This window comes from Aulonocara sp. 'chitande type north' Nkhata Bay, linkage group LG18, assembly GCF_057382095.1.
Source record: "Aulonocara sp. 'chitande type north' Nkhata Bay isolate Kocher_YH1m ecotype deep benthic linkage group LG18, A_spYH_male_GT1.1, whole genome shotgun sequence".
NCBI classification, from domain to species: domain Eukaryota; kingdom Metazoa; phylum Chordata; class Actinopteri; order Cichliformes; family Cichlidae; genus Aulonocara; species Aulonocara sp. 'chitande type north' Nkhata Bay.
The window spans coordinates 5267602-5284442 of NC_141361.1; the positions used below are offsets into that span (position 1 = coordinate 5267602).

The window sequence follows — 16841 nt, forward strand, 5'->3', positions numbered from 1 at the left end:
GTGGGACATGCCTGGAACACCTCACCCAGGAGGCGCCCAGGGGGCATCCTTGTCAGATGCCCGAACCACCTCAGCTGGCTCCTTTCGATGTGGAGCAGCAGCGGCTCTACTCTGAGCCCCTCCCGGATGGCCGAACTTCTCACCCTATCTCTAAGGGAGAGGCCAGCCACCCTTCGGAGGATGCTCATTTCCGCCGCTTGTATCCGCGATCTCGTTCTTTCGGTCACTACCCACAGCTCGTGGCCATAGGTGAGGGTAGGGACGTAGATCGACCGGTAAATTGAGAGCTTCGCTTTTACACTCAGCTCCCTCTTCACCACGACGGACCGGTGCAGCGTCCGCATTACAGCAGCTGCAGCCCCAATCCGTCTGTCGATCTCCGGCTCCCTTCTCCCATCACTCGCGAACAAGACCCCGAGATACTTGAACTCCTCCACTTGGGGCAGGAACTCATCCCCGACCCGGAGTGGGCACTCCACCCTTTTCCGGCTGAGAACCATGGCCTCAGATTTGGAGGTGCTGATCCTCATTCCCGCTGCTTCACACTCGGCTGTGAACCGTTCCAGTGCGAGCTGGAGGCCATCACCCGATGAAGCCAACAGAACCACATCATCCGCGAAAAGCAGAGATGAGATTCTGAGGCCACCGAAGCGAAAGCCCTCCGCCACTTGGCTGCGCCTAGAAATCCTGTCCATAAAAATTATGAACAGAACCGGAGACAAAGGGCAGCCCTGGCGGAGCCCATCACCCACCGGGAACGAGTCCGACTTATTGCCGGCAATGCGAACCAAGCTCTTGCAACGGTTGTATAGGGATCGAATGGCCCGTAGCAATGGGCCAGACATCCCATACTCCCGCAACACCTCCCACAGGACACCCCGAGGGACACGGTCGAATGCCTTCTCCAAGTCCACAAAACACATGTAGACTGGTTGGGCAAACTCCCATGCACCCTCAAGTATCCTCGAGAGGATAGAGAGCTGGTCCAGTGTTCCGCGACCAGGACGAAAACCGCATTGTTCCTCCTGTATCCGAGGTTCGACTAACGGACGAACTCTCCTTTCCAGCACCCTGGCATAGACTTTCCCAGGGAGGCTGAGGAGTGTGATCCCCCTGTATTTGGAACACACCCTCCGTTCCCCCTTCTTAAAGATTTTTTATGTGGGGTTTATAATTATATTTAAGTTCTGGGTTTTTTTATGAATAAAAGTGACTTAACTTGTCAGAGATATGAGACTTTGGGCATTTCCCCTTCTGTCTTATTCTCAGTGTCTTGTCTCCATGTTTATTTACCTCTGTGTTGCTATCTTTGTGTCTCTGTCTCTTTCTCTTCCCCTGTTCAGTGGGATTTAAGACTTCCAACAAATAATTTCAAAGGGTCAATTAAATTTTAATAAAACCATTTTACTCAACACTGCACTCGAATTTTAGCATTTTTTTTTACTCAGTCATAAAAAGATTCATCTTAAAAGATGTTTTAGATACATTTTTATTACTTTATTCTTTCTTTCTTTCTTTTCTTGTTGTTGTCCCGTTTCGTTTTTTAGCCATCAGAATTATTGTCTGAAGGCCAAAAAAGATGCCCAACTAACTTAATTTACCAAATGGACCATCACGGCCTTGCCATATTGGTCCATTTGATCAACCTTTGTTATTATTTATTTATTTTAATTTATTTTCAGTTGTTACAGATAGGACAGACATGACTGGGGGATAGGAAGGAAGGAAGGAAGGAAGGAAGGAAGGAAGGAAGGAAGGAAGGAAGAAAAGGAGAAGAGGGACAGTGAGAAAGGGCACTTAAAAAATATCTCCCAGGTCACCTGTTGAGAGAAGAAAATAAGAGAAAACAAGCAAAAAAGAGAGCAACATAATAACACAACACCATTGCAATAATCTAGCTAAGTGTAAATAACAGTAAATATTAAATACTGAATGTGATTGTGCAGCACGCAAGATTGACATCGCACAATGTGGTTTGAGGTAGCAGCCAAGAAAGGTGTAGCTTGTGTGTGTGAACACCTGTGTGGATGAGTGCTCGTCTATTCAAAAGGCTTCTCCATGTAACGATCTGCTAGAAGGTGTGGGGAGCCACAGCCCCGTCCCCCAGGGCATGAAGCAGGCATGGAGGAGATCCAGGCCCCAGACATCCAGAGGCCCCCAGAGTGCGAGCGCCCAAAGAGGACCACCGGAGGGGCAACCGTGCCACCTTCCTGGGAAGAGCTGAGGAGAACCCCAGATGAGGGGTCACCCAACAGCCACAGAGCAGAAGCCAGAGGGGGCGGCAGTGACGTACACGCGGGCTCTGCCGGCAGTCAGCTGTGCCAGAGTGAATCGAGCCCCCGCAAGGGGCCCGACCGAGCCACAGGCACCAGGCCCCACCAAGCAGCCGTACCGGGGAGTAAGCTGGTACAAACCTGAGCGTCCAGCCCTGGACACCAAGAACGCACCGATGTCTGAGGGCATCAGCCACCAGCAGGGAGTGTGGTGAGGGGAAATAAGCCTCCATACCTTGGAGGGCCTGAGATGTTCCAAGGGGGTGGAGTGTAAGACCCGAGCTGACATATAGACACAGACGAATAGGCGCACACAGACCTAAACATGCATTCCCACCCTCATGCACACATATACAAATACTCGGCGCTCATCCAACCTGGATACAGACACAAATGGACACTGTACATGTACTGTACAGCACGGCCCCTCCTGAGAACCCTCAATGTCTACATGCATTTAAAACTGAGAGGTGGGCACCGGCGCCAGAGGTGAGGTTGAATACAAAGACTGTCCTCTGGACACCGTATAACATGCCCGATCCCAAGGCCCTATATGTATGTGTTATGAGAGTGTGAGTAATGTGGATGTCTAGGTTGTGGAATAAAATCAGTCTGCTGATAAAACAGTGAGCACAGTGAGAAGATCTTCACTGAGCTGATCCATCTCATCTCATAAAACTGAGGCACAGGTGACCAGGAGGGGACAGAGGGGGAACGACCTTTTATTGCTTTTTTCTACAACAATTTCTTAGTTCAGCTGCAGTATTTGATATCCTGTAATGACTAAAATGATAATTTAAACTAATTTACATAAAAAGATTGTCTTTTAAATGTTAAGTTTATTTAACAACTTTAAAGGCTGAGCAGTGCTATTTTTAAATGAAAAACTCACAGGCTCACATGTTCCAGGATTGAATTAGTGTCTGATAACCCTCCCTCTTCCTGCTCTCTAACTCAGCACCTCCTCTCTGTCCACATGTTCCCTTGTTCCCTCCCCTTCTGATCTGCAGTTTGAAGATGGGTGCAACCAACATGTGGTGACGTATAAGAGCTGACAGATCCCATTCGCTACAGAAACCTATGTTGTTTAGATCAGAGCAGTTTCAGTTCTGAGGAAGTGAAACTCACACAGTCACTGACACTGTTGGGTGAAATGGCGCAGAAAAGTGTTCAGCTGGACCGAGAAACCTTCTCTTGTTCGATCTGTTTGGATCTACTGAAGAATCCGGTGACTATTCCCTGTGGACACAGCTACTGCATGAAGTGTATTGAAAGCTTCTGGGATGAAGAGGAAAAGAAGAAAATCTACAGCTGCCCTCAGTGCAGACAGACTTTCACAGCGAGGCCTGTCCTGGAGAAAAACACCATGTTAGCAGATTTAGTGGAGCAGCTGAAGAAGACTGGACTCCAAGCTGCTCCTGCTGATCACTGCTATGCTGGACCTGAAGATGTGGCCTGTGATTTCTGCACTGGAAGAAAAATGAAAGCCTTCAAGTCCTGTTTAGTCTGTCTGGCATCTTACTGTGAGAAACACCTTCAGACTCATTATGATTCACCTACATTCAAGAAACACAAGCTGGTGGAGCCCTCCAAGAAGCTCCAGGAGAACATCTGCTCTCGTCATGATGAGGTGATGAAGATGTTCTGCCGTACTGATCAGCAGAGTATCTGTTATCTCTGCTCTGTGGATGAACATAAAGGCCACGACACAGTCTCAGCTGCAGCAGAAAGGACTGAGAGGCAGAGAGAGCTGGAGGTGAGTGGACAAAACATCCAGCAGAGAATCCAGGACAGAGAGAAAGATGTGAAGCTGCTTCAACAGGAGGTGGAGGCCATCAATCAGTCTGCTGATCAAACAGTGGAGCACAGTGAGAAGATCTTCACTGAGCTGATCCATCTCATCCAGAAAAGAAGCTCTGATGTGAAGCAGCAGATCAGATCCCAGCAGGAAACTGAAGTGAGTCGAGTCAAAGAGCTTCAGGAGAAGCTGGAGCAGGAGATCACTGAGCTGAAGAGGAAAGATGCTGAGCTGAAGCAGCTCTCACACACAGAGGATCACATCCAGTTTCTACACAACTACCCCTCACTGTCAGCACTCAGTGAGCCTACAGACTCATCCAGCATCAATATCCGTCCTCTGAGCTACTTTGAGGATGTGACAGCAGCTGTGTCAGAGGTCAGAGATAAACTACAGGACATTCTGAGAGAGGAACGGACAAACATCTCACTGACAGTCACTGAAGTGGATGTTTCACTGTCACAACCAGAGCCAAAGACCAGAGCTGGATTCTTAAAATATTCATGTGAAATCACACTGGATCCAAACACAGCGTACAAAAAGCTGTTATTATCAGAGGGGAACAGAAAAGTAACATTTATGAATCAACAACAGTCTTATTCTGATCATCCAGACAGATTCACTTGGTGGTATCAGGTCCTGAGTAGAGAGAGTCTGACTGGACGTTGTTACTGGGAGGTGGAGTGGAGAGGGAGAGGAGTTTATGTAGCAGTCGCATACAAGAATATCAGCAGAAAAGGAGAGGGTTATGAATGTGGATTTGGACGTAATGACAAATCTTGGGCATTATATTGTAACAACAACAGTTTTACATTTCGGTACAACAACATCCAAACTCGTGTCTCAGGTCCTCGTTCCTCCAGAGTAGGAGTGTACCTGGATCACAGAGCAGGTATTTTGTCCTTCTACAGCGTCTCTGAAACCATGACTCTCCTCCACAGAGTCCAGACCACATTCACTCAGCCGCTCTATGCTGGACTGGGGCTTTACTGTTATGGAGACACTGCTGAGTTGATTAAAGTGAAATAGACTGAAGTCTTTCATATTGTTGTAAGTTTAAATCTGTATTTTAGTTCCCTTTTAGTTTCTCTCCATCATTATTGTGGTATTTATGTGCTGCACATAAATCAGATGTCAGTCAAACATTATGGGCAGTACCTCGACATCTTCAACATGTTGTCTTGATGTTTTTACGTTTTATAGGTGGAGCTCTTTCCTGTGTCTGTTCAGCCATGGAGACTATCAATGCTTATGGATATTTTTATTTGAAAAATTTCTCCACATGACAACATAAACTTCTCTATCTTCTAAATGTTTACTGAATATTTTTCTTAGGTATTTGTATGTTGTTGTTTCTCTTCACTGATCTTAACAGAGAAGTCTACAGACCTTCCTTTATCACACAGATTTTATTCTCATTTGTACATTTATAAAGAAAACAATTAATTACAGAGCAATAAGAAATTTTAAGAAAGTGCACTATATCATAATTTATAGTAAAGTGTATTAAAGCATCGTTAGTTAGTCACTTATTTAGTTTGGAGCTGTATCATCTGACACTGTAGAAACATTTCCTCCAGCTTCAGCACAGAATGTTAAAAACAGAACTATTAATGAGAACAAACAGTAGGAACACAGTATCAGCAAACATCATGGCTTAAAATGGAGAGTAAAAATCTAAAAAGAAATAAACAAATTAGTAAAAAGGATTTCCTGTTGACATGTTATTGGTCCTATCTTGTCTGCAGCACCTCCAGGATGCTTCTTATATGTTTCTGGTTATTTTTGCACCAATTTTAGTTTTTGTCAGTAGGAAGTTCAAGTTCAACTCAGTGTGTTTGTTTGTTTTTTTCAAACTGATGCCTGACCTTGAACACCAAACATCTGTCAATAAAGCAATGATATAAAATGCTTATATTAGTACTGAAAAACTGCATATCCACTTTACAAATATAAATAATGATATAAATCCACAGCTGAACTGGAGGAGCAGCTGATCTAGTTCACTCATGTGTTTCTGGACTAAGAGTTGGAGCAAATACCTTATGATTCAGTGATGTTTGTTTTTGTTAAATATTTTGTAGATCCAAGAGTGAGTTTGACTCATGATGATGATGTTCCGAATTAAACAAAGTTGGTCACAAATTCTTCAAAGCTGTTTATTAAGAATATATTCACTTGGACTCATGAGACAGGCTTGTGATCCAAGGGAGCCATCAACTGGACAATTACTGACATGACAACAAAAAAGCTAAGTACAGAGGGGGGAACAGAGGTGAAAATACTTGCTTTAAAGGATTGTAATGTTTCCTTTTAAAATAAGTCTCTAAGGTCAGACAAAGGGACAGAAACTCATAGCTTTCTACCAGCCCAATGACAAAACTATAAGTTGTTTTTTAACATCTACTTTTTCATCTATTTGGCAGTCACAGTGAAAAGTATAAACATTGGCACGCTTTGTCTTGTGATTCTGCTGTTCGTAAAAAATGACCATGCGCAAAGTACCAGACTTTAAGGCTTTGACTTGATGCCAATGGCCTGAGGAGGACAGTATTACCCTTGGACATGTGTAGTCTGCCGTCTACTCAATAGAAGAAGAAGAAGCGCGGAAATGGCACAACTGTCTTCAGTTTCTGGGAGAGTTTAACAATGAGAGACTGATGATGCAGAAGAAATCTCCGTGGTTAAAAACATTAAAAACAGTCGTCCAGGATGATGAGATCCGCCACTGGCTCAGACTGCTGTATATCAGCCGGAGACCCGAGATGAAGTCACGCAGCAGGTATGTAAAACTGTGATGTTCTCAATGAACTAACACAGGAACGATCTGAGCTCAGTCTGTAAGCTAACAGGCTAAAATCAGAGAGCAGCTAATCAAACAAGTGCGTCCGTTTTTTTTAAAGGTCAACTTTTAACAATAGACTTTCATGAGACACATCAAAACCAAACAGGGAGGGAAAGCTTCGGTTTTCTGCACTGTGCCACAGTTCGCTGTCTGCTTCGGTTCACGACGCCTCACTCCGGGGCTACAGACAGTTCTCTGCCGCCTGTGGTGCTCCTCACCTCCGTCTGCACCCACAGACTTCCCGAGGTGGAGGCAGGCCGGCAGGGACTTTGAGAGATGGGCTTTACTTTTAAAAATAGCCCTTAATCAGGGTCTAACTCACTAAAAGATGGCCACATGTCTCTCTCCAACTTAATCTCTTTCTTTTAAGTAATTGTTTTTCATTGAAATGAAATTAATTGTTCAATAAAATGATTACATTTATAATTGAATTAAAGTTAAATGAATCAAGGTGATTTTGACTTTGCTAGTTAACAGGAAGAGAAACAAACTTACACAGGATAAAATGAAATTTGGAGCCAGCAGAAAAAGTCAGATCACAGACAAACAGAAACATTCCTCTTTGGCTAAAATAAAATGCAGATTATTGCTCATCTGCAGTTTTAATCATGGTGAATAATTTATGATTCAGCCAAGTAAGATTCTTCTGTGTGGAGGTTTTTCCCCTGTCAAAAGGCATTGACCATTACCTTCATCTAAACATGGAATTTAAGTCATGTAGTTGCCGTTGTTTGTTTTTAAAGAGGTCATAATATTTTTGTGATGGTAGAAATTTATCTTCAAAGTAATAGTTATAAAGTGAATTAATAAGACTTTCCAACAAAGAGAGGGAGTCACATGGTGCTTCTGAAACATTTGTACAAACCTCTCTCACATATGTGAGCAACATGCTCACAGTGTACAGCCCTGCTGACTGAGGCTGCACCTTTACCTGTCTAATCTTTTTCTTTTTACTTTGTTCCTCAAGTCCCACATCAACATGAAGTGTAAGGAGGAGGAAGATCTGGCTGGCCAGCAGGTCTGGAAGCAGGAGAGGAACTTCAATCTGGACCAGGAGGACACAGATCCCCCACAGATCAAAGAGGAACAGGAGGAACTCTGCATCAGTCAAGAGGGAGAACAGCTTGTAGTGAAACACGAGGATGAAGGCATCGTCGTCTGGAGCGGGGAAGAGCGGCTCAGACAGCTGCATAACATCTGGAAACCTGAGAAAGATTTACAGACCAGCGGTAAAACTGTAATGGCTTTTCTGAAGTGTTAACATTAATATTAAACCTACAGTTTGTATCAGTCAGATCTATTTAATGTGTATTCGTGAAAACATGACAGGGAGTTTTAAATGGACTGGTTCTTATATAGCGCTTTTCTACTCAATCTTGAGCACTCAAAGCGCTTTACAAAACTTGTGCATTCACCCACTCACTCCCATTCGCACAAGCACATTTTTCTTAGTGCTTTCTACCAACATTCAGACACACATTCCACAGATCAAAGAGCAACTTGAGGCAACTTGGAGTTAGTATCTTGCCCAAGGATATTTGAAATGCAGACTAGGTGAAGCCGGGAATCGAACCGATCAGTAGATGATCTGCTCTACCGCCTGAGCTACAGCCACCCCCAATAGTGAAGATTATTTTGAAAAATATCAAGATGTAGATCAGTTTCGAGATCAACTCCAAAATAGATCATCAGTCAGTCAGTAATAAGTGAGTTCTTTTTTGTTTGAAAGGTTTTTTTTACTCTTAATGTTGCTGAAAAATGTCAGAACTCAAGTTCTCATTTGCATCAGAGTGCACAAATAACTTCATTTTTACACACTTTTAATTTCACCTGCAAATGTGAGCAACATGCCCTCATGACAGACTTTAGTATTTAGTATTTATTTATTTATTGTCATTGTCAAGAACAATGAAATTGCGTTTGGGGCTTCCATACAACCCAAAAAAAAGAAGAAAATAATAAATACCCCTTAAAACCCAAGTGTACATATTTAACCCAGTGTGACTCCAATGCAATAAGACAATCCTTAGCAATAATGTTCGTAGAAATTCAGACAAAGACCTGAGAAACATGACAAAATACAACAATGCAACCCATTCAATATTATTGTACTGTGAGATATGATATCAGATATGATAGTTATCTATTTAAGAAAGAGGGGGGGGGGCAGGAGGGGGAAGAGAATAAAGATATGATGCACCAATGCAGACCAGTTCATTGCTATTAAGAAGTTGGATATGGTTATTGTCCGTGAGAGGGGGGCAGAGAGTTCAGGAGCCTCACAGCCTGTGGATACAGGCTGTTGGCCAGTCTGGATGTTCTGGCCTGTATAGACCTGTACCTTCTCCCTGAGGGCAGCAGATGGAAAAGGTGGCGCGCAGGGTGATGTTGGTCCCGCAGGATACTGTGCACCCTCCTCAGACAGCGAGTGGGGAAGATATTACTGATCTCTGGCAGACTTGTTCCAATAATTCTGCCAGCTTCTTTCACCACCCGCTGGAGTGCTTGCTGATCGGCCTTGGTGCAGCTGGGGAACCACACTAGAAATCCATACGTCAGAACGCTGCTGATGGCACAGTTGTAGAAGTTCAACATCAGAGATCTGGGAATGTGTGCGCTCCGCAGTCTCCTCAGGTAGTAGAGGCGCTGTTGGGCCTTCCGTACAACTGAGGTGATATGGTTGCCCCAGGACAGGTCCTCGGTCACAGTTACCCCCAAGAATTTAAAACTGCTCACCCTCTCCACCGCCTCACTGCCAATGAAGAGAGGCAGATGGTTGTTATGGCCCCTCTTCCGGAAATCTACAATGATCTCCTTGGTCTTTTTGGTGTTTAAGACCAAGTTATTGTCGTGGCACCATGACTCTAGTTGTTGCACCTCTGTCCTATAGTTTGTCTCATCATTGTTGGATATAAGTCCGAGCACTGTAGTGTCATCTGCAAACTTAACAATGAGATTGGACGCGCAGGAGGAAATACAGTCATGGGTGAAGAGAGTGTATAGCAGAGGGCTCAGAACACACCCCTGAGGGGCACCGGTGTTGACCACAAGGGTGGAAGAGGTGTTCTTACCCACTCTGACACTCTGTCTACGGTTAGTGAGGAAGTCCACAATCCAGTTGCACAGAGAGGAGTTAACGAGGTGTTATATATAGAGGTGAAGACGTCCGCCAGGTCCGCAGCACAGTCTTTTAGCACCCGGCCCAGCACTCCATCCGGCCCGGCCGCCTTCCTGGTGTTAATGCTCCGGAACACACGCCTCAGCTCATGAGTGCTCAGGACCGGAGCAGGGTCGGTTGAGGGGAGAGGGGACAGGACAGGGTCGGTGTTCTCCCTGTCAAAACGGGCATAAAAGAGATTTAGATCCTCAGCCAGAGTAGAACTGTCGGCTGAGGGTGATGGTGTTCTTCTTTTGTAGTCCGTGATAGCCCTGATGCCCTCCCAGACCTGCCTTGGGTTTGTGTTGTTCTCAAACCTGGCCTCGATACGCCTCCTGTGCTGCTGCTTGGCAGTCTTGATGCCTCTTCTCAGGTTGGCCCTGGCAGCACTGTATGCCTCCTGGTCCCCGGATTTGAAAGCGTTGTTCCTTGTTCGAATAAGTTGTTGAACTCCGTGTGTCATCCAGGGTGGATTATTAGGGAACACACGGAATCGTTTCCAAGTTGTTACATTGTCCACACAGAAACAGATGTAGTCCAAGACAGTGGAGGTGTAACTGTCCAATGCGACACGATTGTCAGTGTCCTGCACCTTGAATACATCCCAGTCTGTGCAGTGGAAACAGTCCTGAAGCATCGGAATAGCATCCTGCGGCCATGTTCTCACGGTTTTGGTTGTAATCCCAGTGCTCTTGATCTTTTGTGTGTATATTGGGTGTAGCAGAAGGGAGAGATGGTCTGACAGACCCAGGTGGGGATAAGCCTGGGCTCTGTACGCATTCGCCATGTTGGTGTACACCTGGTCCAACGTTCTATCTAACTAAAACTTTATCTTCTCAGAAGTGTTTTTCTATAATTACATTTTTTTTATTGTTCGTTTAGAAGCAATAGTGGAGAGACCGGCTGACTGCTGCAGAAGAAATCTGCTCTGAGGTTAACAGAACGTCTGATCGTCCAGTATGAGATCAACCTTCAGCAGAGACTGCTGGATATCAGCCGGAAACCCGAGATAAAGTTACGCATAACAGGTAAAACTGCGATGGTCTCAGTGGACTAACACAAGAATACAACTCATGTAGGACCTGATCAGAGCTCAGCTTGTAGGCTAACATACTGAAATCAGGGAGCGGCTAATCACACAAGTGCGTCTCTTTTTTACGGTAAACTTTTAGCATTAAACAAACCTTGAGACCGAGAGAAAGTGCCTTTATAGAAGATTTATTTAGAAGATTAAGATAAAGGAGGCAGGGAGGGAAAGCTTCTGTTTTCTGCACTGTGCCACAGTTCGCTGTCTGCTTCGGCTCTCTGACCCTCACTCCGGGGCTACAGACAGTCCTCTGCCGCCTGTGGTGCTCCTCACCTCCGTCTGCACCCACAGGCTTCCCGAGGTGGAGGCAGGCCGGCAGGGACTTTGAGAGATGGGCTTTACTTTCAAAAATACCCCTTAATCAGGGTCTAACCCTACAAGACCATCGTGCCTCCCCCACCATCCTCACCTCATTTTAAAATGTATATTTTTCAACTGAATTATATTTGGGTTCAAGAAAATGATGAAGTTTTTAAAATAACTTTGTAATGTTCTAATAAACAGTCTTAACTCGAACTAAATCAGCTCAAATCTCACAGATGTCAGTGTTATTCACAAAGCATGGAAACATAGTTGTTAGTTTTGAATGCAGCCACAGCAGGCAAACTATGGCTGCATGCTCCAAAGAACAGGAGCACAGTAACTGAACACACTCTTAGCACACTTACATCTGATTTTGGGAACAGTTAACAGATCTGAACCTGATGACCTGAGAGGTTTAACTGGGTCAAAGGTCGAGAGCCAATTGAGAACTGTCCAGTTAAACCAACTAAATGATGAAACCTTTGATTTAAAATGTCATGATCAACAGTATCAAAGGCAGCAATGAGATCAAATAGAACTAAGACTGAAACTCTGAGTCCCTAATAATCTTCAGATCACTGATGACTTTAGTTGGGTTGATTCTGTGCAATGACTGGCTGTGAAACCTGACTGGTACTTATCTGCTATGGCACTGTGAGATTTTCAGTTTAATCTACAACAATGACAAACATTTACTTGCAGCGTGAAGCTGGCAGCAGCTACCTGAATGATTTGTACTCTGAACTTTCCTAATAAGAGTATCAGAGCTCGAGAGTAACTTACACTTTCATTTTTCACATTTGTACAGTTTAAATTTCACTCCCATATGAGGACATGCTCAGAGTGGACTATATTTGCTCAGATGTGTTTTCCTGTCATCACATTATTAACCTTTTTCCTCAGTGACCCTTTGTTCCTCAAGATCTCCCCCTAACATGAAGTGTGAGGAAGAGGAGGGCCTGTATGACCAGCAGGTCTCCAACCAGGAGAGGAACTCCAGTCTGGACCAGGAGGGCCCAGATCCTCCACAGATCAAAGAGGAAGAGGAGGAACTCTGCATCAGCGATGACGTAGAAAAGATTGTACTCAAACAGGAGGATGAAGGCCTCATCTGGACTGAAGAAGAGCAGCTCAGACAGCTGGATAACATCTGGAAACCTGAAATGAACTTACACAGCAGGGGTATGTAAAACCGTAATGGTCTTACCTAAAAATTAATATGACTTTAATTCATTCAATAAAGATATTTTGGAAACACATCAGAGTTCTTCAAGGCCAGTGTTTAAATAAACTCAGCTGATTGTTAGTCGAGGTTTTCTGAGAGCTTCGCTGCTTTTTATCCCCATATTTTAATCCTACTTTTAAATTTCCCCTTCTGTCTGATGTTTGTCTTATCATTTACATAAACATCTTTCCAACAGTAATTGGTGGACAAACTGTGATTGGTGCATAGAAATTTACTAACGTGTTAGAAGTGAGTGCATGAAATCTTATTTTAACAGTTTCCAGGTCTGGGTAAATGATATGATGATATTTCGGATGATATTTTGATTAAACTCTGTTGTAGAGTTGGAAATGGACAGCTGTAGACACCACTGCCGAGTAGTCATTCTTGTTATACTTCTATATTTATCTAAGACAAGTAATTTTGTCCATTTGTCACCTCAGCTTTCCCACAACAGCATGAATGTGAGGAGGAACTGGTTTTTGGGGACCAGGAGAGAAACTTCAGCCTCGACCAGGAGGATCCGGAGCTTCCACAGATAAAAGAGGAAGAGGAGGAACCTTGCACCAGTCAGGACGTAGATCAGCTTGTAGTGAAGCAGGAGACTGAAGGCATTATTATCTTCATGGTGGCTCCTACTTATGAGGAAAGTGAGCCAGAGCTGGACAGTGAACATCTCCTTTCTTCCAGCTCTCCTGAACCAGAGAGCAGAGATCAGCAAGACAACTTTCCTGTGTCAGAGAGTCAGCGTAAAACTGACACAAGTAAAAAGTTTGTGAAATGTGAGATTTGTGGAAAAACCTTTGAGTACAGATCCAAACTAACGAGACATATGAGGGTTCACACAGGTGAGAAGCCACATTCTTGCAGCACCTGCGGAAAAAGATTCAGCCTGATGATAAACTTGAAAACTCACATGAGAATCCACACAGGTGAAAAGCTTCATTCAGAGGATACAGTTACAAAGACACATGAGGATTCACACTAGTTAAAAGTGGGAGAACTGTCAGATGAAGCAGTCCACTGAGAAGCCAGATCAGAGCAGATCAGATGACCTCCTTCCTTAAAAAACTCTGTATTGTTTATTGTATGTAGGGGTGGGAGATATAGCCTCAAAATAATATTTCAAGAAACTTACATTTAAAAAAAATAATGTACATTTTATCAGCTCGGCAGGCAGCAGCATTTATATGTGTAAGTAAATGATGGATTTTCCATCTTTCTCTTCCAGTGAGCTGCTGTCACTGATGACAGCTTAGCTAATTCAAAGTGTGAAAATGTGGCCACCTCAAGGTGCTTGATATTGTAAGGTAAAGACCCAACAATAATACAATGAAAACAGAGAAAACCCAAACAGTCATATGACCCCCTATTAGCAAGCGTTTTGGCGACAGTGGGAAGGAAAAACTCCTTTTTAACAGGAAGAAACCTCCAGCAGAACCAGGCTCAGGGAGGGACCCCCATCTGCAACAAGGAAAGTTTTAAGTCTAATCTTAAAAGCTGAAGGCTCTGCCTCCCATTCTACCTTTAAATACTCTATGAACAACATTATAGTGCAATGTTAGTGACACGGCATACATGAAATATGAGCACATAAGTATCCTCAGGGGTGTTTTTCCTGGAAGTTTTAAGAAAAGTGTATTACAAGTGCTTACACTCTAGCTTAATATCCAAAATAACCTTGTAATGCGGAGCCTGCACAATTCTGTCATATAAGCAGAGGTGGAAAGTAACGAATTACATTTACTTGCGTTACTGTAATTGAGTAGTTTTTTTGTGTATTTGTACTTTTTAAAGTCATTTTTCAAGTCTGTAATTTTACTTTTACTTAAGTATATTTTTTAAAAAGTATTGTAGTTCGCTACGTTTTCAATCACACCCGTTACTGAGTAAATTAAAAAAACCATTGCGCTTCGGAAATACTGCAGGGAATGATGGGTAGTAGAACAAATTGGCGCTAAGGTCACGTTAAAGATGGAGTCTGACATCGGTGTTATGGATCCAGTGAAAAAAGAAGCCCCGTCGAATTCTGCTGACCCTGAACTCGAAGAAACGGATGTGAACCCCTGGCCGTATTTAAGGGACCATTTCGGCTTCAAGTGCAAGAAAGGCAACAGCTTTATTATGCAGTGTAAGCTGTGTTTGCCCAGAGAGACCGAGTTAGCAGCTTTTAAAAATTCCACATCAAACCTGCGCAAGCATGTGGAGGTAAGTTAAATACAACTCGTACCGTTATGGTAGCAAAAAGGCTGTGTTCAAATTAATCACATTAAGTTAAGACATCTGTGAAGAACACAGATAACGTTGGTTGGTACTAGCAACTTGCTGTAATCGGGCACGTTGTTGTCCACGCAACTTACATTTTTTTTACTGGGTTGGTAAATTGCCAAAAGAAAATGTGTTTACCTACGTTTTTCCTGTTTGTTAATAATAAGAATTTATTTTAAAAAATAGTTAAATTAAAGACAGAAGCGGCTACTTTCTTACTTAACCCACATATGTTCACACTGCAGGCAAAAGAATAACAGAGCGCTCACTTACCTTAGATTAGTCAAAGACAGCTGACTTCTGTTACTTGTTAATTAGCACTTGCAACCTCCCGTTAACTAGCCTGTTACTGTCCAATAAAAAAAACCCCACGAGGTATATTGGTATAATTTACCAGCGGTAGCTATGTAATGCATTGATGTCTTATTAGGGACATCAAAAAACTTTCTCTCAAACTTAACACTGGCCTGCCTGCCTCAGCTGCCTTCGAGCGTCTCTTTAGCTGTGCTGGACTACTGTTCACTGCAAAGTGAGCAAGGATGAACTCTACTAACTCTGAAAATCAACTGCTCCTCAAAATTAACAGGAAGTTCAGAGAGTAACACTCTAGGATGGATACAAAGGAACTTTAATCTAGAGGTACAGTAGGGCAGGGCCAAGTTTAAAAAATTCAAAAACATTTTTAAAGCAGCTGCCGTTCAGTTCAGTACTTGTTCTCTTATTTGACAGTTTAGAACACATTCTCATGTGAAAGAATGATATGGTTTTGTATTGAAAACACTGTGATACCTGACGGTTTGGTTTGGTTGATTGGTTTGGTGACCATTATCCATTTTCATGTATAGACTTGCAGTTTAACTGCCACTGCACTTTAATTTGTAAAGTTTTTCTTTTCACTAAAAAAGAACTACTTTGAGATTTATATCCCACTGTCCTTTTTTGCACTACTCAGAAGCGGCTGTCCTCCTGCTGACAGAAAAGTAACTATGTAACTTTTACTCTGAGTACATTTTAAATGAGCTACTTTTTACTTTTACTTGAGTACATTTTTAGACAGGTAATTTTACTTGTACTTGAGTAAAATTTCAGCAAAGTAATAGTACTTTTACTTGAGTAAAATATTTTAGTACTCTTTCCACCTCTGCATATAAGGAAAAGAAATTCTACCTGGTTTGTTTCATCTTGGGTCGAGCTTTTTAACCTCCTGCTTTTCCACCGTGTAGCACATCAGTAATTTCCATCCACTGACTGCTCTTGCTGTTATATGAAATGTAACTCGCGAGTGCTCCAGTGATGCATGGTTGAATCATTTGTTTACCTTTGGGTCGCACATCACTGCTGCTAGTATCTCCTGCTCACGTGCCTTCACAGCCCGGTTGTACTCAAGTGTGTTTTTGCTTAAAGTGTTGTAACAGGTTTGCTTTTTTCACTTTCAGTGGGAAAAGTTTTCTTGCATATTTTGCGAACATTCAGCTACCAAACTGTGACTGGAGCCCGACATATGGCTCTGGCTGTGAGACATGACTGGGGTTGACTCATTGGGGTGAATGCAAACACATGATGTTCCTCTAAACACACTTTTTTGTAAACATTTATACCAGTATTATTGCAGATCATATGATATGTCACAGCCCTAATTCTGTTTGTTGCATATTCCATTAAAACCTGTAATGAAGATGAAACACGTATTTACATTCATTTGATGTGATATTTGTATCGTGTTGAGCTGTGGAGGTGACAAAAAAGTTGCTGAGATGTTTTATTTTTTTGTTTAGTGGAGAGGTTTTACTCCACAGAGTCAAAGCTGGAAAGAAACACACATGAGACCAAACATTTTGTGATTTAATCTTGATTTTCATGAAGACTGAATTTCAGCATGTGCTCA

General features: G+C 43.0%; 2 protein-coding genes across 2 annotated transcripts; both read left to right on the top strand.

Annotated features, from left to right (window-relative positions):
* The first annotated feature begins 3426 nt into the window (after positions 1-3426).
* Positions 3427-5100, top strand: LOC147307768 (tripartite motif-containing protein 16-like). Its single transcript, XM_086273002.1, has one exon. It carries the CDS (start codon positions 3427-3429, stop codon positions 5098-5100), a length of 1674 nt encoding a protein of 557 aa, XP_086129128.1.
* A 7209-nt stretch (positions 5101-12309) lies between these two features.
* Positions 12310-14537, top strand: LOC147307769 (uncharacterized). Its single transcript, XM_086273183.1, has 2 exons — positions 12310-12645; positions 13132-14537. The coding sequence occupies exons 1-2, from the start codon at positions 12399-12401 to the stop codon at positions 13674-13676; spliced, it is 792 nt and encodes a 263-aa protein (XP_086129309.1). The 5' UTR covers positions 12310-12398; the 3' UTR covers positions 13677-14537.
* Positions 14538-16841: the final 2304 nt, after the last annotated feature.